The following is a 26,022-nucleotide window of genomic DNA, read 5'->3' on the forward strand; positions in this document are numbered from 1 at the left end:
ATGTGCCTATTTCATACTTTGACCGTTTTAATTGTATTTTTCATGTAAATATGATTTGCCTGCCATTATCCAGCAAGTTGTAAAAAGCTCTTCTTAAAGTTGTTGATGCCTTTAGAAATGTACAGATTTTGGCAGTTGTTTGGCTTTAATGGGTTTAGTTGTGCCTGAAATGGCTGGAAGTCAAGAGATGAAGAAGGATAGACCAGCTGTAATATTTGTTATCTTCTCATGGATGTATCTCAGTAATCACTCCTTTCTTCACTATGTTAAACAAATTATCACAGCCAAATAGCTCTCGTTAACTTTAGCTAAAATGTGATTATGGAGATGGCGATTACATCATGTCAGAGATTAGTGCGTGTCTCTTCGTGGATCAGCTTGAAGGAACATCCTCTATAGCTGTCACAGCGTGATATCTTCAGGCAACCAAGCATGTTAATGTGAGGAGAATCAGCTGAGCCACACATGGGTCCAGAGTTCTGTCCAATTGGAGGAAACCGAGCAGGACAGATTTTTTTGACAGATTGCATTGATAATCCATATGCATAAGAGTCACCGGATCTGCTGTAGGGGATTGGAAGTGAATATGGTTTATTTGATAAGGTTTAATTTCTGGCTGTTAATTTTTGTATTACTGATATACTTTTATAGTTTTTGTTAATATTTTAAACAAGATTTTAAAAATATATTTTAGTTTTCATTTTAATTTGAGTCAAAATGTTAGTATTTGTTGCCTTAGAACTAGAAATTAGCTGAAGTAAAATAAATGTAAGTTAGTTTATTAGGTAACTTTAAAGCCTTTATAGGCTTATGTAATGCAGTATTTATAATGCATTATACATAGAGATTATCCATTTATTTAATGCAAGAAATGCATGCATAATACTTTCTAGGAAATTGTGTAGTTGCACCCTGGTTCACAAAGGATCATTTATTTGATGAAATATTACATACAAATCTATCTTTCTATCAGTCTGCTCTTCTTTGGGCCTGTAAACCTTTAAGACTTCAAAGACTTTTCAAACTTTTTTAAAAATTTTAAATGAGATTTTGTCAAGTTTGACTAATGTTTAGTTAAACATTAGTCATATGGAATTCTATGAAATTTTAATTCATTTTCATTCTTAATGTACTTTTAATTAAATACTTCCTTACATTCATATTCAATTTGCAATTCTGCTTCCTGTTTGTTACCTCACTTTAAATGCAACTCAGATTTAGTAATTGATTTGGATTTTAAATGATGTTCCCAATTCAGTTCTGGATGAGGAACAACCTTGCTGTGAATAAAAGTTCTGCACACTCAGTTTAGTCGGTTATTGCACTAGCTTTGTCCATTAATGCTATTTGCGAAAAGATACACACACTTGGCTCAACTGCGATTCGTTCAAATCACACCTCAGATTTTGGAGCGAAAGAAAGTGGCATTGATTGGCCGGCAATAGTGGCCTCTGGTGACAGCTATCAGAATGGTGCTACCTCATCTAGCTTTCATTAGCAAGTGAAAGACAAGCTCTGTGCCCGTGGTTATCATGTTTCTCATGTCTCAGCTCTCTGCTGCACGCCTCTGTGCTTCTGACCCCATGATACCCTTCCTCTCTCCGTCACACGGCTGTGAGTTGTCGCCTGTTGAGTGATCAGCTGTGTAGATCTGCTATCCTGCTGTGTCTGTGCCTTCCCCTCTCCCTCTGGAGTCTCTTTCATCCCTCCAACACTCGCCATATATATGATGATCTTACACACACCTCTCCCCTCAGCAGTACACTTCACCCCAGTGCCGTATTGATATTTGAAACTTGTTATGCCGGTGGGGTATTTGTTGATACTAAGCCGGAAGAGTTTGGATGAATGAAATATGTGAGAAAGGACCGAAGAGTTGCACATATAGAGTTTAGACAAAATAACGTAAACACCCATTACTGTAGGGGTTAAAGGGGTAGTTCACCCCAAAATGAAAATGTTATCATTTACTCACCCTCAGGTTGTCCCAAACTTGCATGAGTTTCTTTCCTCTGCTGAACACAAAAGAAGATATTTTAAAGACTGCTGGTAACCAAACATTTAGCTATTGAATTCTATAGTACTTTTTTTTCCGTACTATAAAAGTCAATGGCTACCAACAACTGTTTGGTTCCCAGCATTCTTCAAAATATTTATTGTGCTGAACACAAAGAAAGATATTTTAACGAATTATAGTAACTGAACAGCTGCTGGTAGCCACTGACTTACCAACATTCTTCAAAATATCTTGGTGTTCAGCAGAAGAAAGACACTTATACAGGTTTGGAAAGACTTGAAGGTGAGTAAATGTAAATCTATAAATGTGTTTTCATTGTTTATGTAGTATATATTTAGTTCAACCCATGGGTGAAATGTACTTTCAAAAAGTATAAATCATGAGAGCCTGTTTAACAGGAGCTTTTGTAACCTTAACAGCCCAATTGTTTGGTGCGTTAACAGCAACAGCCTTTACAATTATGACTATTCATTTAAGCAAAAAAAAGTGGGCAAAAACCAAAAGTGGATGATAGGGCAGTCAAGTGCTAAGAAGGACTGTGTCCAAACAACACAGAACAACTGCTGCAAAAATGACAGCAACCTCAATATTCACCCCGTTTTCACTAAAAACAAAAACAACCAGAGAGAACTTCACAAAGCCACTGTTGCTCCAAAAGCTGTCATGATCATAAAACCGGGACATTTGGAGCACCGAGATACACTTTGGCATCTCCTCTGGCCAGACAAATCACCTGACCTGAATATTATTAAACCATTGTGGCAGTTATGGAGAGAAGAGTGAGGAGCCGATTTCCTCCTTGTGTTTCCCCTCCTCTCGTGCCCATATTTGGTTAGTTCCTGTTCCTGTCCTCGTTTTGCTTATTGGTTCACTAGTTCCCAGCCCTGTGTTATTAATTATCTAGATTAGCTTCTGTTTATAAGCCCTGTGTTTCCCTGTCTTCATGTCGGCTGTTAATTGTCTTTGTGTGCATCAATTCTCCTGCGAACACAGGATCTCCATGTTCCTGTGTTCCTTGGCATTTGGTTTCGATTAAAAGACGTTGTGAAGTTATCTCCTGAGTCTCCTCGCTCCTTACTCCTGGGGACCGTGACAGAACAGCTGACCTTAAAAAATACAGTTACCTCTGCGCCGTTTTCCCCGTTTGGTTTTTCCCTGTTTTTGAAAAATTTTTTGTTTCTCCTGGTTTTCTCCCGTGGCGATGGAAACCGCCACCCGCTTTATCACCCTTGCTCACCTAGATCTCCCGTTCATTGAATATTCTTGGGAATTCTGCAGGATCGCCGCGGTGACGGCCCTCGATGATGCCACCATCCTCTCGCTGTTCTGGCACGGGGGCCAATTCCCATCGTCCCGTGGACCTCCCAGACACCACTGGACTAGAATGGAGGGAAGGGATCCTCCAGTGTCTGGAGAGTGTCCTGCCCCGAGCCAGAACCAGCCGCCGTCGTCCGCAGCTCTCCCAAGCCTGCCGCCGTCTGCGGCTCACCCAAGCCCGCCGGCTGAGATTGTGGCAAGCCCGCCGGTCGTTTCTCACCCAAGCCCAGTGCCCGCTCCTCGACAGCGCCCTCCAGTGCCCGCTTCTCCAGGGCCAGTCCCCCCAGGAGTCCTCGCTGCCCGAGCGCCCCCAGGAGTCTGCACCTCCAACATGCCAGCCGGATACAGCCCCTACTTTCCCCAAGGAATTTTTTTGGCGGGGTAGTAGGGCTCCGACCGTAGAGGCTGAGGTGGGGGCTGGGGCCGCGGGCTCTAAGGCGGATCCTCCATGGCCGCCCAAGCTCCCTGACCCGCCATTGTCTCCAGAGTCCCCTGACCGGCCATAGTCCGCCGGTAGTCCTGCCTCCTGGTCCCTGGAGGCCTCCACAGCGCCCCCTCCCCGTTGGATGTTGGTAGGCGCGGGACGTGCCTTCCGGGAGGGGGGAGTAGTGTCAGACTTTGTCTCTCTGTGTCTTGTGTTTCCCCTCCTCTCGTGCCCATATTTGGTTAGTTCCTGTCCTCGTTTTTCTTATTAGTTCATTAATTCCCAGCCCTGTGTTATTAATTATCTAGATTAGCTTCTGTTTATAAGCCCTGTGTTTCCCTGTCTTCATGTAGGCTATTAATTGTCTTTGTGTGCATCAATTCTCCTGCGAACACAGGATCTCCATGTTCCTGTGTTCCTTGGCATTTGGTTTCGATTAAAAGACGTTGTGAAGTTATTTCCTGAGTCTCCTCGATCCTTACTCCTGGTGACCGTGACACTAAGTAGGCTGGAAGCTGTATTAAGGGCAAATGGTAAAACACTTTAATAAGGAAATATTGCCAATTTGTGAGGTGCTCACATTATTTGGTCTTTTGCCCTTTTTTTTTTTTTTATATCTTTTCCCAATGTGTTTTATTTACTAATGAATGTATTTATCTGATCCCAGTGACAAACGATTCTCTGCTTTGGGCTTTGGAGCAAGAATTCCACCTAATTATGAGGTAAAAGACCTTTTTATCTACTTTATGTAGATTCACATGTGGTCCCTTGTAAAAAAGTAGTAGTACACGTTCAACTAAATTGCACATATATTTACTTGCATGGCATAAAAGTCTCAAAAGAAATTACATTAAAGTATATTTTAGTGCATACATGCTTGTTAGTACATTTTGCAGTACATACTAAAGTCTGTGTGAGAAGAATGAACAGATACACATGAATACAACCCCTTGTGTTGTACTTTTTTTAGCATATGCTTATTACAGAAATAATATACTTTAAAAGAATATATGAGTGTGTATTGTTTCAAACTTTTTGGAGACTTAATTCCATGTTAATTGCATTTTAAATAATAGTGTAATATAGTCTAAATTCATATTAAATGTTTAACCCCCGGTTTCACAAACAAGGCTTAAGCCTAGTCCTAGACTAAAATGTAAGTCTGAGCTGTTCAACTGAAAGAAACTTGCACTGACTGATCTTAAAACATATCAGTGCCTTTGTTTTGTCTTTAGATGCACACCAGTAATGTTTTTTTCTAAGGCACGTTTATAAAAATGACTTAAATGTCCTAATTGAACAATGGCCTAATCCTGGCTTAGTCTAAGCCCTGTCTGTGAAACCGGGTTTATTCTTCTATTGTTTACTTGATTGTGTGTACTGACAAGCATTTATGGTAAATTAAAATATACTTTAATGTCATTTAAATTGAAACGCGTGTCATGTATTTAAGTTTAATTTAGTACATTGTAATAAATGTAATTGAAGTGCAGTAAAATTACAATCAATTAATTTACATGTGCTTTAATATGCAAGTCAACACATCTAAACTTTAAAGCATGTTTGACATTGTGTTATGGAGAAGTCATTAAAGTGTTCTTTCTTTAAGTTCACTTAAGCGGCTTTTTACTTCATTAAGGTTATATTATTTGCATATATATATATATATATATATATATATATATATATATATATATATATATATATATATATATATATATATATAATTATTATTTTTTTTAATATACATTTAAGCTTTGAAGTACAATACAAGTGCACATTCAATACAATTAAGTGCACTTCTTTTTTTTATAAAAGGGTTGTCTGCTAGTATATAATTTCTAAATGTGGAGGTATCTACCATTTTCTATATTTGGTAGACCAGTCGGATCAGCAAAGCACAGTCTCTGGCACTGTGTATCTCAAATATGCAAAGTCATAACTTGTTTTATTTTTATTTACGGATCTCTCATGAAACAACAACCTTTACAGAAAAGGGGCTATTCTCACAGACTTAAAATAATAACAGCTTGCAAAGGCTTCCCTGAGTGTTCACAGTTAACTGTCACAGGATTTCATTTTATGCTCTGTTTGTTCAGGCAGATTGCACTGCACTAGCTATGAGCTCTATTTCCTTTTTCAAGGAAATATAATAATTATAGTTATATTCAGAATGTATTTTTCAACAAAAGAAAATCAATTTCAATGCAATGTGTGCTACAAAAGTACCAGAGGGGGCCCACAGTGGTTGTTGCTTATAATGGAAAATCTGTATTTTTTTTAGCATCATCATCAGGTCACTTCATGCATAGTGTTGCAGAAAGTATTTTTCTTAAAAACATGCAAATAAGCACAGCATGATTTATTGCCTTTCTTTAACAGCAGGATTTATGATGTTGAATTAGGTTTTTAACCAGAAAACAGGTCTGTAATAGAAGCTGGATAAACAAAGCCTTACTGCGTGTTTTTTTTATTTATTTATTTTTTATCCAAACTACAGGTGTCTCATGACTTTGCCATCAATTTCAACCCGGAGGATGATGAATGTGAAGGTAAGAGTGACAAGCACTTTGTATGTTAGTAAGTGAAGGAACATCTCATGGGAACTGAACAGAGACATGTTTTTGAAGCTTTAGTCAGTTATAGGAAAAGTTCACTCACAAATAAAAGTCTGTCATTGTTTACTTTTACCCTCACTGATGTTTTAAACTTTATATGACTTTCTTTCTTCTGTGGAAAACAAAAGGAGAAATCTTGAGGAATGGCCACTCTTTTAAAAAAAGCACTATAAACATTTCATAAAAGTGATCCCATATGACTTGTGCACCACTTTCTCCTGAAGCCATCTTTGTGTGAAGAACAGATCCAAATATGTTCTATTTACAGAAAATCTCAGCCTTAACTGTCAGCATCCATTCAAATATTGTGTGCCTTTAAGGCTGCGTCACCAGACCAATCAATGCACAGGAAATCTGTCGAAAGGCATAAGTGAGAATGAGATGGCAGGAGAATCTAGTTTAAGATTCTCCTAACTGTGTTTGGAAGCTGGTAGCTGGTTAGTCTACACTACTCATTTGCTGGTTGACCATCTTGGACTAGCAACAAACAAGTTGGTTATACCAGCTCAAGGTAGTTAAGCTGGTTTTTGGAACATGGTAGTTGTTCGGCCAGGTGACTAGATCAGCTGGCAGGTTTAAAAACACAAACACACCAGTTTAAACTGGATATTTTAGTGGGGTTTAGGCCGTTTTTTAGACTGTAAGTCACACATACTGTATTATTTCTGAAGATTTATAATGCTCATATCATATTAGAGCTCAACAACTCAGACTCCAGTTACATTCTTCCACATTTCTGCTTTTGTGTTTCAAAGACGAAGCCAAGTTATTAATGCTTCTACTTAAAGCCTTTTTATATAATGTATTATAAGGTGTTTTTTTTATGCACTATGTAATGCAGTTATATTATACATTATACTTATCTATTCATTGTTTCACTTTTAGAAAATATAATGTGCAATGCACATGACAAACAACCTATTTCAGATGCAACAAGGAATCTGCTAATATTATTATGCATTTAACTTTGGTTAAAATTATTATAACTTTTTTTAATGCACTATTTATGATGCACCTTATAATTAAACGTATAATCTAGAATATTTGTAACCACAGTTATAATGCATTATGATATCTATTCATTGTTTCACCTTTAGAAAATATAATGTGTGATGCACATGACAACCAATTTCAGATGCAACAAGGAATCTGCAAATATAATTATGATTTAACTTTGGTTACAGTCATTTGTAAAAAGATATAATGAATTGCAACATACATTATACTTTATAATGCATTATACATAAAGGCTTCAAGTAAAGTCATATGGTTTTGGAACAGCATGAGGGTGAGTAAATAATGACCAAATTTTAATTTCTGGGTGAACCGTTGCTTTAACACTCAAAAAGAATGTGTGAGGACTGTGAAAAATCTTGGGCTTGCTATAGTCCTTTCACGTTTCTGCAGAAGATGGAGAGTTCCAAGTCAGTCTCTTGATCCCAAAATCTGTTGCGTTCACTGCCAATACTTCAGCACTGCTCTCAGAAGCCTTTCGAGACAGAGAGAGAAATACAAATAAGCCTCCAGAACAGAAGTGATAGCCGTGTCCCATCTCTCTCTGATCAGAGATCCAGGGGGTCGTGGAAGCCTACCAAAACTGCCTGCCCAAGATCCAGCTCTACGGTCCCACTAATGTGGCTCCCATCATCAACAGAATAGCTAAGCTGGCAGCTGGGAAAGAACCCATCAAAGATGCTTCTGTGAGTAGCTTTAAAGTTTCTGTTTATGGCACAGCACTGAAGGGGAAATTCATTAAAAATAAACACAAAGGAATTATGCAATAAGGTAATTGTGGAAACACGGTCTCAATAGCGCTGCTGGTGGCTGTTTGCATGGGGAAATTCCTCAGTGGATTCTATGTAGTGGAAGATACCGCTGACTATCATGATCTGGTATACTTCACTGAGACTGAACAGTGTTTCTCCACCACTGTTATTCACATATTTTAAAATCTAGAAAGTGCATTTTACATCATGTGTCTGGATATATGTCAGGTTATAAACGTAACTACTAAACCAACAACCTTACTTACTATCAATAAGCAGCAAATTAGGAGTTTTTTTAAATAATAATAAGTTAATAATAAATAAATAAACAAACAAATACATTTATATTTGAAATTTAAAAAAAATCATTTTTATTTTTAAATCATGAAGACTTTCCACTTCAAAATTGATATCTACTGTATATTCAAATGTAGGCAGGGCTTAAATCTGAAACTAAATAACCATATTTTAGATGGAACTAAAATGTTTATTACACAATTTATGTAAAATTAAAAAAAGCTAAATAGCAAATGAAGAAAAGTTCTGCTTGAATCAGAAATATAACGATAACAGCGTAAGTTCTTTTAAAATATATAGTATAGGTTAATGTTACTCTAAAATTGGATTTCATAAATGCATGTGCATTTTTCTAAAGTTCAGACTTCAGTCACATTGACTCACTATTGTACTGTAATTTTAGATATTCGTTAAAAATATCACTTCATCCTTCTGCTTGTTGGATAATCAGTCTAAAGAATATTCAGTAGAATTCATTATTTGCACCTTTCTGAATAAGGTATTCGGCTTTGTCAGTCCTCTGTCGTGTGTGCCATATGTTCCTGCCTCTTGTGTCCATATTTGGTTCGTTTCCTGTCCTTGTTATATGTAATCATTAGTTAATTCTTGTCCAGCTGTGTTTGTCTCGTTAGCCATGATTTACCTGTGTATTTATAGTCCTGTCTGTTGAGTTTGATTTCGTCTGGTCTACTCGTTACTCCCCGGTGTTCCTGTCTGTGTCAGTCTTGCCTTGTTCTGCGCTGTCTTGATGTTGTCAGGAAAGACATATATTTGAGTTTACATCCTCGTCTCCGTGTTCCTTGTTCCTCCCTTGTGTGTGCACCGTGACAGGCTTCAGTAATATTGCAGGGTTAATTGCATCATGCAAATAGCAGTGATGGTTTCTACCCTTTCCAAATTTGCATTGAAAAGACGTGTTTGTCCTTTCAATGAAATGAATTAAATTCAAAGAAAGGACTTAATTTCATATGATTTAAAGTAAATATGCATGATGAAATATGCATGGTGACATGAATTTAGTGTCTGGACTGCAGGTGAAATGTGAGTTAAAATGGATTTTGCTCTGACATTCTGCTCTTAAAAGTGGTTTAATGATTTTGCCCCTGTCTGTTCTTTTGGGGTTTTATCTTCTGTCCTTGGTTTTGTTCACATAACCTTTGAAATTTAGGTCCAAATGAAACCGCTTAAAGTTTTTTTTTTTTTAGCGGATTATCTTGCGGGCTGTTTTGGTAATTAACACAGCTACAATCAATTTAGAGTTCTATTAAGTCCCTTTACGTGCCATTTAATGGTCTCGGGTCAAATATTTGCCCTCAAGCTTAGCAATTAGCTTTGCATTGCTCTATTTCATTGCTGTCTTCTACACAATATGTCCTTGTGATGATCTTCATTTATTATTTAATCTTACATCACCCCTTCCCCAAAAGTGATCATTTTTCAGTAAATGAGCTCAGTGAGATCAATGTTCAGAAACCAGGCCATTCATTCAAACTGTAGATATTGCATGTTTAATGTTGACAGGACCGCTGGGATGTTTAGGCCAGTAAATGTAACTAATTTTAGCCCACTGACTGCCTGTTTTAGAAGGGTATCCAATATTCTGTTCATTACTATCGAGACATTTAAAAGAACAGTGCACCTATAAATTAAAATTCAGTTTTTATTTACTTACTCTCATGTTATTCCAAACCCAAATTATGTTATTTTTTCTGTTCAGTAGAATTTTTGAAGAATCGTACATGGTGATTTTTATTTTTTTTGCACCTTTTGGGGGCTTTTTATGCTAAACAAACTGAAAAAAAGAATACAGGTTTAGAACAACATGAGGATCAGTAAGTAATGATGATTTCCATTAATGACCATTTTTCCTTGAAAGTGAATGCTTAGTGGATGAAGCTCTGAACATGTTTATAAAATTGTATAAATCAGACAATATAACTGATAACAGTCTGTTTCTTTGCCAGCTGTATCATATCCTGCTGATCCTCACAGACGGGGTGGTAACAGACATGGCCGATACACGGGAGGCCATTGTTCGGGCCTCCTACCAACCTATGTCCATCATTATAGTGGGAGTAGGAAACGCCGACTTCACAGACATGCAGATCCTTGATGGGGACGATGGAGTCCTGCGCTCACCCAAAGGGGAACCCGTCTTGAGGGACATCGTCCAGTTTGTGCCCTTCAGAGACTTTAAAACGGTCAGTTTTTATCAGTTCTTAGTCACTGGGAATTTGCAAATGAAGGTACATGTTTTATTGTAGATCCCGTAGTTCCTGTAGATCTTGTACTTAGAAAGAGGGCATCTACAGAGTTACGCTTAAGAATTAAAACAAAATTATTCTGGTGAGAAAATATGCTTTCATAAACAGTAATAATCAATAATCTAGAACATACAAAAATAATATCAATTAATATAAAAAAAAATGTTAAATCACAATTAACAATGTTTGCAATTTTAATCCTCACCCTATAAGAAACATGTATGTAAAGCATAAAAAAAGGTAAATGAGATAAAGGGAGATCAATTTTAAAAGATTGCATTTTTAGATGTAAATAAATGTGAGAAATAAAGTTATGAATTCTGAAAAAAAAGTCAAGATCACAAGAAATAAAACTGCAATTTTGAGATATTGTCACGTTGTGAAATAAGACAAAACAAAGTTAAAAATTTAAACAAAGTTGCATCGCAGGATATACTGTAGAGTTACAATTGGGAGATATCAAGTCACTACTATGAGAATAAAATTTGCAATCATATTTTTATTAATTAATTTTTTTTTTTAACTCTGGGGAGGTAACAGGCTTTCATAAAAAAATTATAATCTAGAAAATATTTTAAAAGACATCATTAGTTAAGCACATTAAGACATGTTGACAGTTAGGTGCAGGTAAATATAAGGAAGTATAAGTACAGTAAAAGTATAGTAATGAATGTCCATCTGAAATGTGAGACCTTTGCAAACAAAAACTAATACATTGCACTACTTTTTATGGCCTTAAAATTTGAAAAGTACTTTTAACGCGTTGTAAAAGGAGGCATGGATGCCTTGCATAAATGCCATGGTTTGTGGGTGAATGAAGCAGGCGGACCCGAATCAATATATGCCAGTGGTGTTCGGCTAGAAATGGCTCTTAGAGCTTCACAGTCTCTCCATAAGAGCTGTTTGTTCCCTGAACTGATGTACACAGCCAGAAAACAAGAGAAAACAGTCATTTTAGAAAAGTGAGGATTAAAAATGTGTAAATACTCTCAATAGCCTGCTGCTTGGCTCGCTACCAAACTATTTAAATTACAAACTGTACTTTGCTCATGCTTTTCTTTGAACACAATTTACCATGAATTTGGTTGATTTGCTCTTTTCACTATTGTAAAATGTGACTTTTGCAGGCTTCACCAGCTGCACTGGCAAAATGTGTCCTAGCAGAGGTGCCTAAACAGGTAGTGGAGTACTTCAGTCACAAGGCCATACCGCCGATGAACCCAGTGCTGAATTCAACCCCCAGCTCCATCGCCAACACACCTGAATAACACTCGACCTGAGGTCCGGGTCAGTCCTGTACACCTCCACAGTACTGAAACAGATGAGAGCTGGGACAGGGCTGCTCTGCCACAACATATAGTATACGCTGTCATCCTGACTACGTTTTGTTCATTCGTAAGCTGTTCATTCATGACTGACGGTTTGGATCTTGGTGTCTGATCTTGCCCTTGACACCAGAACTGCTCTCCCAGCATGCAAACCGGAGTCCTTTTCCCCTCTGCCTCGCATAAAAGCAAACAATATATTGAATTCCCATCAGGACCAGGCCTTCTGATCCCCTCTGACTCTTTTCAACTTCACAAGGCCACTTCTGCATTCTGCTGTTTTGTATGTCCTTCAGAGCTTTTGAAGACTTTGCTCTGCCTGCCCGTGGGCTCTTTTCATTCCTGGACTCCTTGAGAACTGGGGGAGAAATGCTGAGAAACATACAATACAATGTAATATGAAGAATAAATCTATAGATAATAGCATGTACATTGACTAAAAGAGTTTGCTTTGATTTTGCTGGACATACATGCATAGTTCATTGCTAAAATCATCATCATCTTGATGTAAAGATAATTGGTGTGTGAGAATGGTCATCATCTGGCTAGTCGATTAATCAGAATGACTACTTTTAAATATTTTAGCAGTGGTGCTTCAATTAGCATGGTGACAGAGCACTGTTTGACAGTTTGCACGATGAAACCCTCTTGGATAAGCTGCATCTTCAAATCCTGATGTTTCCTGATGTTTTTTAGCATCTTGCGCCATGAGCATTATTAAGACGTCAAATTAAAATGAGTTGTTTACGGAAAAATACCTTTTTAAAACGTGTCTTGAGATTCTTGCAGTCTGTTTTATTCTGTTGTGTCTAGCTCGAATGCATCTTCTGTCAACAACCCCTAACAAACATGTCTGATTGGTGATCATAAAGTGTTGATCAGCCAACAGAAATTATACAGGACATAAGAATTATTTGTTAACTTGTCAGTTGCTTGCATGAGAAAATTGTGAATTCTGTCTACAAGTCTGCGCATGGTTTGTGGAAACACGTGAATATCGCCAAGAGGGAAAAGAAATTCCACAGGCACTTTGTCAATCATGAGAGGAGTGCTCTAAAAAGGTGAAGTGTGTAATTTCTGCGCCTGTAGCAGAACCAAGAGGATTTCATAAATACTATAATTCGGTGGTTTTCAAATTGTTTTAAATACACCCCCCACCCCCACCCCCACCCCCGTCATTAGTGGGCCAAACAGATAGTCCCGCCCCAATCTCACTCCACCTATGTGAGATTGGTGGAGTGAGAGGTTTGCACATATATATTTCTGTAATAAGTTCTCTTTTTAAAAAGTATGCTAAAGTGTGCTTCTTTTTCACAAGGGTAAACACTATATGCAATAAAACAAAGAATTTTAACATCAAAACACAGATCAGCTTTAAAGCAATGAGTTTTATTTGGAAATTAAACTAACCTAATGTTTGGGTGGCACTTGCACTATTTACAGCAATGGGAATAAGATACAGACATTTAATTTACTGGTGCATAATTTTGCAGTTTAAACCGCATTTGCATCAAACAACAAACAATATAGCCATGTCAAATACGGATGGCTGCACAGTTCTGCATGCATGACCTCAAATACTAACACTGTAGATGTACAAACAAACACTGATGACTGTATTTACATATTACACCAGTGATTAATTGGAAGAACAGCGATAACTTCTTATACAAACCTTCTAATTCAGTATTGCTTTGCATTAAATTGCATGCCCTCTTATTAAATTATCAACTGAATTTCAAGCTTTCATACAATGAGACAGAGATTGTCTCCATGTTATCCAGCATTCTGCATCAGTTTGTCAATCGTGACAGGCATATGATGATGTATTGCATAGAGATTTTAACAGAAAATGTTTATATGATGTATATTTCTATTTTAAGTGCAAATCAATATTTTCGAGTTATCCATTAACACAGGGTATATATGATGGCATTTTGGCATCCCATGCTTAGTATACATCTATGCAAGAGCACAAATGAAAGAGCCTGTACTCTTGCAGCGGCTGCTTTCTTTCCTTCTTTCTGCCCACAGTATTCTGAATCGCTGCGCAAACATGCCCGTATGGCATAACTGCAACATTCTCATTCCATTGTGATATGGTTATGTAAATGAGGGTTGCCAGATCTTAACAAGTTGCTGATTATGAAATGGCTTTTGAATTGTACACCTTGCCTGTTCCAATTTCCGCAGCGGTTGTGTACATTGCATTTTATTAATAATTCTTTCTTTTCCTCACTTGTCGTTTTAATCCATCTCCAAATGGACTGTATTTGCATGTTCGATGTATCCGGGAGACGTTTGCTCTCTCTTGTTTTGAGGTGCTATTCTGCCACATACTAGCAGAAGGAGAGGAAAATGTTGAGCATGAGTTTCCTTTACTATTCATTTGGAATATGGGTCATCATCCTGCTGGTATTTTCTTGCAGCCTGACGTCATTGCAGATATATTCATACAGGCTTCTGAGTTATTAGGCAACATATTAAGTCTGCTTACAGACAGGCAGCTGCATCCTAAAGCATTATATCAATGTGAAGATTGGCAGATCGTGCTATCCAACGCTAAATCTTCATTAAATTGTATTGTTCTCACTGTCTAAGGTACTGGATCGCAGGGAGCAAAAGGAGTCGTTTGAACATATTTTGTCTCATCTATGCTTTAACAATGTGCTTTGATTTGAGCCAGTAATATTACCGGAAGTATCTCTTTCAAAAGCTGTGATTTACTGCATGCACTCCTCTGTGTTGAAATGTACCCGTCTGATTTCTGATTTCAGTGTTATTTTGTTGGAAGCGAGTTGCACTAGCTCGTTTCTTGTAGTCTAGACTCGTAATCCTGCATCAAGGTTAATAAATCTTTTAATAATTTGACTGTATTACATTTTGGCAGATGATGAATATTTGTAAAGACCTTTTTTTCAACATCATTGTTCATATGCACATGTAAAACGTACATATATTAAATTTCCATATGTGAAATAAATTGTCAAATGAAGTAAAAATATATATGAAAGACACTGGAACAGTTTCATACATTAACATACATATCTAGCCTGTACAAAAACAGTATGTATATTTATATTTATGAACACTTTTGGACATATTTGTCATGTACATGTATCTAAATCCTGGCAATACATGCTAATTTTTTTTTTGCATGCTGATGTTAAATTTGTATATAGATAGATAGATAGACAGATAGATAGATAAATAGATAAATAGACATATTTAAAATAAAAAAATATATAAACATACATATTTTTGCATATATGTTTCTTTAATAAAGTTGCATATATAAATATATAAATATTAAAAATATATTTTTGCCATATATTGTTGCTACATATACCATATATAAAATAATCTTATAGATATTAACATATATACATGTAAATATTACTTTGGGGATTTTATATACATGATAAGCTTACATCTTCATCTACCCAGAGAATGTGACAATTATATATCGCCTTATATGTCACATATTACATTTCAATATGGGAGATGTTGTTCTCATGAATGCTGGACATTTTCTAGCTGCCTTTGTTTCGCAATCTAGTCTAACTCACCTATTTTACTATACTAAAAGTTTGAAAGGAAGTGAGAGTTTTAAAAAGTTTTAAGATACTAAATGTGTCCAAACCTAATGTATGTCTTATTGTTTGCAATTTGGGTTGCAAATCTGCAAAACCTGAAATTGGGAATGAATTGAAGTCAAATTCTATCTGAATCTGAATAATATTGCTGGTATTTTAATATCTGTTGTGGTAATTTAAATGCATCCAGTAACAGAATTGGGTCTAAGCTAGAGGCTACATCTATCATTACATAAGCATCAAATATGCATTACAACATCTCAAAAGCAACCCAGACAATGCACAGCATTTATAAGCATTTCTGACTAGTTGCTTCATTTCCTTTTTTTTTCTCATAAAGATAGCTTCATGTGGGATGGTCTATATAATCTACTTATTAACAAGTAAATATCAGGCTCATTTAGACCTTAGAAAAGGCTTTTTGAAGAACTAAGCTTCTAAGAAAGTGAATTAAATTGCAATTATTGCTCTCATGATTAAGATAATAATCAGTGTAAATGGCCTGGGGTTAGAGAAATGGACTTCTGTAATTGTCATGGACTCAAATGTTATAAGTGTCTAGTAATTTAGTTGAATAAAGTCATTTCTACAATACACGCAGTATAGAGTGCGTACAGTATTACTATAAATGATGTGCTTGTAATACACACCCTATCTGATAAAAAGATCATTTAGAAAAATAGACACCATTAAACTAGCCCTGACTGGCACAGCAGAGCGATAAAGATCCTGCCATTTGTATTGGATGTAATATCATGTAATAAAAGTTCAAAGGGTGAAATTTTTGCACTTTTAATTTATTTATTTATTTTGTGTTTGTTTCAGCTTATCATTTTTACAAGTCAATACCCAAGTCATGTTTATTTCTGCACATGACCAGATTTGCACATATTTTATATGCTTTTTCATTTCACAGTCAGATGAATACGCTTATAAACCTATTTGAAACCACAAGGAAATGATATCACACTTTTTTTTTTTTTTTTTTTTTTTTCAATTTTTCAGCCTTCACACCATAAGCATTAAACCTAAATGTTCTGCACAAAGGCAATATCAAAGTGAATCTTGTCATTTGCGTGATGTGCTAGCGGAGCGGCTTTCCAGCTCCAGGAGGCCGGCGGTAGGATTTTCACTAAAGATGATGAGGTCTCCTCAGCGTACCTCAGTTGCGTCACTTCACTGGGGGACTGCATGAATGATTGTAGTTGCCATGGAGATTTTGCTGGGTGCTCAAAGGGCAGCCATGAAGAAATGGAGCGAGATGAGCTGGAGCAGATAATTGTTAAAAGAGCCGAACAACCTTGAGTGAAGTTCAGGCCTTTCAAAGAATAGCACAGAATTGCTTCAGTGATGTTGATGCTGTGTAGAGTTATACATAGGTTTTTAGACCATCAATAATGTGCTTCTGAGTGTAAGAGCATAAATACTCGATTAGTTTTTTATTGAAGATGGGAATAGGATTGCCATTATTAATATTTACTGAAAGAAAAACTCATTTATCCAGTCATCCAAGTCAGATGCAAGTATTTTTACGTTTCACTATTTGTGCACAAACTGTAAATAGCATTTTATGGAAAATGTGTAGGATTTTAACTGGTTTATTGAATGAATTAAGTGAATGTGACAACTTTAAGTTTTAATGGCAGACTGACCTTCCACAATATAGCTGTCAAATAAGGAATCCATCCCAAATAGAGAAACACAGCTGCCAAAACCATGATAATAGCCAGGCTGAAATTTAGCAAAGATCCCTGGATATTATGTTCCCCACATTATGTTTCCATTTTCTTTGGCTTTCCATTTCTGCCAGCTCCTGCCTAAGTCTTTTGAATTTAGCCAGATTAGAACATTTGTCATTATAAATATATATCTGAAACAGATCAAAACCACCCACGGACCATTCAAGGACCGTCTGATGCATTGTGCACAACAATGCCGAGTGCTGGTTTTCTGCCATGTTTAAAAGATTTTCGAGACTATGCCTTTAATAAATAACTAATTAAATTTTAACTGGTTAAACAAATGTGTATTTCTTCAACTATTGGCATTTTTGGTGGTCTGCCACCCCAGTCCAACAGCAAACAGATATGACAGGAGAATTACATCATTTTGTCTGAAAGTCATGAACATTTCAATCACATTGCCATTTCATCACATCTCAAATGATATGTTGTATTAAATAGCACTCTGTGATGGAAATGATGACAGAAATGATATTTGAAAATATTTTCGGGAGCAAACTAGTGAATGATTATTTCATAGCATTCTATGTATTTTAAATATACACAATATATGTGGTAATTTTTACACTTCATACATTTGAAAAAACTCTAGCATGAAATGACAAACATATTCCGTTCACAAGAGTTTACTTCATATGTTATGTTTCATATTTTGTCAATTTTTTTAATGTTTTCACTAAATCAAACTTTGTTTAGATTTGTTTTTGATGGCTTTTCATAGTTTAAGATGTAAAATCTGGGATTAGAATAAAACAAAATCTATTCATAAAATGCATTTGAAAAGTAAAAAGTTGCAGTTTAATTTTCAGTCTGAACCAAACACCCACATGCAAAAGTCATAAGACCAAGTCTATTTCTACAGTCCCCCCCAATGTCCCTGATATCAGCAGTAGAAAATGTGTTTATCATTTTAGCTTTTATAAGAGAAATGAACTGGCATTGTGCTACCGATCTAATTCACTGACAGTATTTTAGCCGTGCAGCAAGCAGTTCCATTTCCATGTCTTGATAACGCACACAAACAAACAACAAAATAGAAACTTCAATTGAGCTGCGTGTATTTGATGTCTGCACCCTTTACTTTGCATTTCTGATGCAAATGAATGTTCAAAGCACCAAGCTGCACATCAGAACCGTGACATTTCCCCCCACTGACTCCACACTGCCCAAAAAGAGATGTTTCTATTGCCAACTGGGCAGCGTCTGGAAAATCAAATAGTCTGTTTTTAAACAGGATATTAGCAGGTTATTTAGATAAGCCTCCCCAAAAGGTTAGTTCTATATACTTCTTCAAAGTTCAAGACACGCATTACTCATCGGTGGAATAGTTAAACACATGGACAACCCTATTTCAACAAATTTGTGATTCATGATTTTGAGATTGATTATTCATATATCCTTTTTTTGGAAAGTATATTTAGAGATTTTATTTAGAGTTAACATTTTTACTCATGCCCCAGTAAAAAGGGTCTACTGACGCCCCTGGAGTGTTAGCAGCATTTGTAATAAAAATGCAACCCCTGCTTATTCAGCAGTTGCATATGATGGAAATATAGAAAATAGTAAGCGATGCATTTTAAGTCGGCATTTATAAGAGGTTGTTTCTGCTTGAGATTGTGGTCACTTTATGAGATTAATGTGGTTAATTTCACTCAGGCTTGTTCTGCTTGCACACCAAGAGGATCCCTTGGGCTAAATTGTTCATAGATTTGTATTCCACTGCAGCTGTTTAATATTTTATTTTGCTCTGCAATAAATGCTAATGTGCAATTATGATCCTCCTCAGTCCTTTAGAGAAAAACACCAAGCTAACAAACCACTACATGATTTTGTAAGAGATTAATATATTTAGCAACCAGTACTACAACAAACAAAACTAAATCTTAATATTTAAACTTATTTAAAAAACAAACTAGATACTTAATATCAGTGCTTATGCTGTCATGTTTTCATGCCCTTCGTAGACTCACCGCACTAAAGTAATGTCCACAGATCATCTAATAGATGAAAATTAAAAAAAAAGCCTGGAAATCTGCTGTTACTAATGAAATTTTAAAAGTAAAACAGCCAGATGAGACAAGATATTGATTGGTGACAACCAATTTCTAGTAACTAACATTTGTGAATGTCTTTAGTGTAGTAGACAGTTGAAGCGTGTTGAATAACTTGTGTGTGTATAACAACTGACCCATGAATTTTGCTACACAGATGTATAGTAGTGTCTTCATCAAATTGGTAAATTGGATGTAAGGTTTTCTAATCCAGAGATATCAAACAAAGTCTATTTTTAGAGGCAAGAGTTTCACTTCACCCACTCCCTCTAACATCGAAGAGCTTCTTGTCCCTTTATGACCTTAAAACTGAACTTTGATGTTTTATAATCTGTAGTGTGCGCTCTAAATTTGCCATATCTTATAACAATGTGCCCTTCGGTGTTGTCGTGCAATTTAGAGAAATGTGTTGGGTAAAGCTGAAACACACTGTAACAACTGTACCCGCAGTAGAATACTATTATACAACCCGAATTTCGGAAATGTTGGGACATTTTTTTATATTTGAATAAAATGAAAACTAAAAGACTTTCAAATCCCATGAGCCAATAATTTATTCACTATAGAACACAGATAACATAACAACTGTTTAAACTGTGAAATTTTACTATTTTGTGCACAAAATGAGCTCATTTCAAATTTGATGCCTGCTACAGGTCTCAAAATAGTTGGAACTGGGGCATGTTTACGATGGCGTAGCATCTCCTCTTCTTTTCAAAACAGTTTGAAGACGTCTGGGCATCGAGGTTATGAGTTTCGGTGTTTTGGTGTTGGAATTTGGTCCCATTCTTGCCTGATATAGATTTCCAGCTGCTGAAGAGTTTGTGGTCGTCTTATAACATTTGTTATGTTATCTATGTTCTATTGTGAATAAAATATGGGCTTATGGGATTTGAAAGTCGTTTAGTTTTTATTTTATTCAAATAAAAAAAAACGTCCCAACATTTCCAGAATTCGGGTTGTACATGCTGCCTGGACAATTGGGACAACTGCATCTGACACCACAATTATTAACTGCATAAGTTGATTAATGACTATGTGAATGAGTGAGTTACTCACTTACTGAGTGAATGTTGTTTGTTTTATTCTTACAGTTGTACAATAAGCTGGTTTTTAATTGTTCAATATTTTGTAATATTAACTATTCCTATTTGAACTCTTAATCTTAATTGTTCAGTGATTTACTTGTTAACTGTGGGCTATTGTACTCGTAGATATTCTGAAACAGAATAGCAAATTATCAGTTGTATAGGCTCATAATGAAGGACAGGAATAAAAACAAACCTGAAAAACAAATTTTCAGTAGTATGCTATGGCAATTTTTGTAGTATGGTATCTTTTAAGACATTTTAACATTTGCAGTCAGTTGGTTACGCTATTTTAGTGCATTAAAGATTATTTTAGAGCATTATTAATTAAGCAATGCACAATGGTACAGTTTCTGACAGAAAAGACTGAGTTGGGTACAAAAGGGTATACAGTTTTGTATCTGGCATAGGTACAACTAAAACAAAAGTACTTCTTGTCCTTATAAGCTAACAGTAGAAAATATTAACTATTTATTTGTATTGTTTATCATAACTTTTGAGTGGACAAAGAAAAAAAAGAAATATCAATTACAGTTAAAACAATTAGAAATGGCATGTTTATACTCAACTTTATACTGTAACTTTTTGTGGTAATAAAAATAAAAACTGTTTCAACTGTATATGGTCTACCCTAATGGCCCCCCCTCCCACACACACATTTTCTGTGCTGATTATGGGAGAAAATTGGCAGAATATGCAGGTGGAAAGACTGGTAATTGAAAGCATTGCTGAGCACAAAAATAGTTGTTAAATGAATATCTAAAAGAGTGCAGGATGTGTATAATTTCGTGAATGATGGGATTCCAATTCTGTGGAAGTCTTCGTGCTCAGATATGTGGTTATGCATCCTGACTAATATGTACAATGTATTACTGGTACAGTACTCTTTAAAAGAGCATTGGACTCTGCTCTTAATGCATCTGTCAAGCTTCAGTCAGTCAAGGCTCATTTAGTTTCACATTAATGCAAATTCTTTGCTCAGTCAGTAATAAAGGTAGTTTATATGTGCTGATATTTAGGCTAAAATGATCAAGTGAAAGCATTGCTAATCATTTTAGCAGGTGAACAAATTTTTGTTCGCCAACATATACAAGTTTTTATAGCTTTTGTAAAATGTTTTTATGAAATTTTGTGCAAAGAGGTAGCAAACAGTTTAATTTTCAAAAATTTCAATTACTTTTGTCTTTACTTTTGCTTAAAGTTGACTATTTAAAACAGCATCTTCAAGACCTATAGCACAAACTTTGCCAAATAGTTGCATCAGCATTAGATACAAATGCCCAGTTGGTAAATGGTAATCTTAATACAACTAGCTCTAACTTACCATCTTTATCATGTCTGACTGAGTGAATGTTACATCAATTAAAATTCATGAGCCTTGTTCAAGAGGCTTATATGGTTCATAATATGCCTGCCTTTTGTATCTTCCATTATTTCCAGCTCTGATAAATGCAGTCATGATGAACAACTGCACCATTTTGTTCACCAGAGCTAATATTCTGTAATTGCTCAGTGTCCATTCAAAGGCAACATTAATCAATACTTCCTTCCACTGTAATCCTAAATTTAATTCTCCCTTCATAAACCTGACACGGAGAGCTGTAATTACATTAAATTTGTTCTATTATCGAAGATTACTGGCTTGCAATAATCTGTTTAATGAAGTAACAGTTTACCTCTGATTGTTGTAATGAAGAAACCCGCCACAGTCTCCAAGAACTTTTTTTTTTGAAAACTTTTGACAGGAAGCTTGAAGAGATTCTCACATCCTAACGTCTGTTCTGAAATATCATGAGCGTTCTGGGTGGGCGCAGATACGGTTAGTGACATAAAGGATCTAAACGCTCTAAAGAGGCTGACAGGATAAGAGAATAATATGCAGCATTTAAACAAGCACAACCTTTGCCTGGTTTCAGTCTTCCCCTGAGAAAACCTGCGAATGTATAGATGAAGAAGCTTTGTAAATAAAAGAGAATACTTTCAATGCTAATATCTGCTGACAGCTCCTGATAACAGAGCTGAACTAAAAGAAAAACTACAGCAGAGGCTTACAAAGAGGGGAACGTTAGTTTAAGTTTTGAATAAGATTGATGGTTTTGTTTGCTATGCTACACACATACATACACATACATTTCAAGCAAAACACCTGCATGCCTTTAAATGAATCCCATACCACCTTAATTTTGTGTGGAATATACAGTGTATAATAGCTAGCTAGTATAGCTGTATATTATAGAGATAGATAGATAGATAGATAGATAGATAGATAGATAGATAGATAGATAGATAGATAGATAGATAGATAGATAGATAGATAGATAGATAGATAGATAGAGAGATAGATAGAGAGATAGTAACACTTAAAATGCATGCCATTGCATTGATGCCACAACAAAAAAGTGGCATCAACAAACAAATGTCAGAACTAACTTCACTTATTCTGAAAAAACTAGCTTCACTTTTTCAAGTTGTTAAATCATTTTTAACCAGCTGGACTTAGATGTATAAAGTCATTTCCCATCAAGTATTTCCCATCATATTAACATATGAACACAAATTAAGACAACCAATAGTGATCCAAACCTAACAAAACCTAATGAACTTTTTTTTAAACCTAATAAAAGTTTGTTTGTGCCATATTTCTTTACAGTATTTTGTTATTATTGCAAATAAATGTAAACATTATTTTATGTCTAATAAATGCTTTTCGGGGACCCTTCAAAAAGTACTATAATGTAAAAATGACTTATGTCCCTCTAAGGTACTAATATGTACCATTTAGGGGTATACACTTTAAAAAAATGGTGCTATATAGCACTAAAAGTAGTTATTTGGCTCGTAATCATAGGAGAACCACTTTTGGTGCTGTATAGCATCAAATCTTGGTGCTTCAGTGGTTCTTCACCGGTTCTTTGGCATGACTGAGGGGCTATATAGCACTGCTACCATATACATAAACTGTTAAGCTCCTGTATGGTTCTTCAGTGGTTCTTTGGCATGACTGAGGGGCTATATAGCACCGCTGCCATACAAAGAAACTGTTAAGCCCCTTTAAAGGTTCTTTACGTGCCAAAGAACAACTGTTGGTGCTGTTTAGCGCCATTTTTGTTGAAGAAATACAATGCAATATGGCACCTCTTATGGGCCTTTAAAGATATGGTGCTATATAGCACCAAAAGTGGTTCCTCTATGATTACAAGCCAAGAACCACTTTTATTTAGTGCTATATAGCACCAATTTTTTTTAGAGTGATATACATAGATACACACTTCACTGTCTTTGATCAACTTTTCAAAGTGTAAAATTCATGAACAGTTAAAGTCAAATACCTTCCAGTTCGATGCTGAATCTTTTTCAAGTGCTCTGACCTCCAGACGGACCCTACCACATTCACCTGTCATGGAGTAACACCTACACTGCTCAGTGTGGGACAACGAACAGTGTTCAGCGTGTTCAGCCTTCGAACAACATTAGCACTAACCTTGTCTTTAACCTCAACCCTTCAGCAGGTTGACAGAACCCCTTTACTTGATCCAGGCAGGTAAATCTCTACCCTGCCCCTCAGTGGATGGGATGTGTAAATGGAGGTGTGGAGTCTAGACTAAGTGCACCGCTATCCGTAATCCAACTCCACATCCAGCCTCAGACTCAGACTGTAAGTGCCAACCACTAGATCAATGGCATTGATCAGACTGTTGGGAGGAGACTGATGTGTTGGTTTAACCCATTAGACACGTCACCTTTTCGGACCTTTAACATCCTAAGACAGATAATTAATGGAAAAATGCCCCTAGTGAAAAAGAAGCAAACGTTAGCATTTAAAAAGAGTACTTATTACAGAAATAATATACTTTAAAAGAATATACATAAGTGTGGACTGAATGTCATGTTTTCAGACACTAATTGCATGTTAATTGCAATTGAATGAAAATGTATAATAGTTTAAATTAACATTAAATGCAATTAGCTGAACTTTAGAGTGCTTTTTGACACTTAAACGGGAAAATATATCTTTATATGTAATTTCATAAATTGCATACGGTACTTGAAATAAGGTTAAAGTGTACTGCTGAATGTATTGACAAGCATTTATGATAAACTAAAATATACTTGAAAGCCATTTGTATTGAAAGTTGTCATGAATTATATTGTAATATACTTGTATTTACACCTTTGTAATAATGAATTTGCATTTTAATACATTTCAAATATATAAACCTTAAATGTAATATTAATTTGAATACTATGCAGTTGAAAATATGATTAAATAATGTGCGAATATGTTATTCAATACATTAAATACAATTTTTTTTTATTTACTTTATTACAAATTACAATTTTTAAAAGTGTACTTAAGTAAGAAACATTGAAATGTACTCTCTTTAAATACACTTAAGTGCATTAATATTATCTGCAACTACAGTTTTTAAACATACTTCTATTTGAAGTGCATTCGGTACAGTTTAGTACACTTCTTTTTCACAAGGACACATTTAAAGAGTTGTGTCAGTGACGGTTATGTCTGTGTTATTCACTTTAGAAGGAATGGAACTTCTGATCAGACATTTGTTATTTTGCTGTTGCTTTCTGTGCAATGGTTCATGTAAACTGCTGCATCATTATTTAAATGTTTTATTTTCCACATCAGCCTATTATTAATATATATATTCATATAAATGCACCCCGTAAAACAAAATGCTTTGCATGTCAGTCAGACACTCTCTTCCTGTCTCTAAGTGGGTTATTCTTGGCCAGAATAAGCTGCAGTGTGAAACAGACCTTTTGCCATTGTGTCAAAGTGGCTACGTGAGACTAATCATAAACTAAAAATGCTTGCCTTATTAAATATTCATGTGCTATAGTCTCAGAAACTTTCAGCCACTGTGTTTAATTTCTTTTGAGGGAAACAGTTAACAGGTTAGTGAAAACTAATTTTTCTATTCAATGTTTTTAATCAAATAAAAATGGTAAATAAGAACTTCAGCTGTGGGTTTACTCTCTCAGGATGATGTATTAACAAAGAATGAACAGGATAACTCAGGTGTAAAGTAATTCAGGGTTTAAAATGTTCCTTGTGAAAAAGGGTCTTTCACTGCAATATCATTATACTTTTATGTTAGTAGACGGTAGGAGAACTCAGAGATGGAAATGTTTAAAAAGCTTCGCCAAGATTGTTCTCTGTAAGGCAATCAATGCAACAACAGAGCACATAATGTCCCATAAGTACCACAGTACATCTGTCAATCGACTCATGAATATGGATTACAGAGTAACTGGTTGGTACCTATTATTTTTCTCCAGGTTATGATCTTCCATCTGCAACATATTGACTGAGTTGCTTCCCCAAGCCAGGCGGCTCAGTCCACAAGAGCTCCAGCTGTCTTTTACATTGCCTACGCAAACCATGGGAGCAAAAGTCATTTCTGCATTCTGGTGCTGTTCCTCATTCTAATTCATTTCATTTTCTTTTAAATATGTGCAAGCACAAACAACACATCGGCCCATGTCTGCACCGAG

The 26,022-nt window shown here is 35.8% G+C and overlaps 1 protein-coding gene across 1 annotated transcript in view; it reads left to right on the forward strand.

Moving 5' to 3' along the window:
* The window catches only part of cpne7 (copine VII), a 50,240-nt gene extending 37,462 nt beyond the window's left edge, over positions 1 to 12,778 (forward strand). The window contains exons 11-15 of the mRNA XM_079446316.1: positions 4,426 to 4,480; positions 6,259 to 6,310; positions 7,943 to 8,076; positions 10,404 to 10,640; positions 11,831 to 12,778. Coding sequence (XP_079302442.1) covers positions 4,426 to 4,480; positions 6,259 to 6,310; positions 7,943 to 8,076; positions 10,404 to 10,640; positions 11,831 to 11,971 — 619 coding nt within the window. The 3' untranslated portion in view covers positions 11,972 to 12,778. The remainder of the gene's footprint in view (positions 1 to 4,425; positions 4,481 to 6,258; positions 6,311 to 7,942; positions 8,077 to 10,403; positions 10,641 to 11,830) is intronic.
* Positions 12,779 to 26,022: the final 13,244 nt, after the last annotated feature.

This window comes from Barbus barbus (genome assembly GCF_936440315.1).
Source record: "Barbus barbus genome assembly, chromosome: 2".
NCBI classification, from domain to species: Eukaryota; Metazoa; Chordata; class Actinopteri; order Cypriniformes; family Cyprinidae; genus Barbus; species Barbus barbus.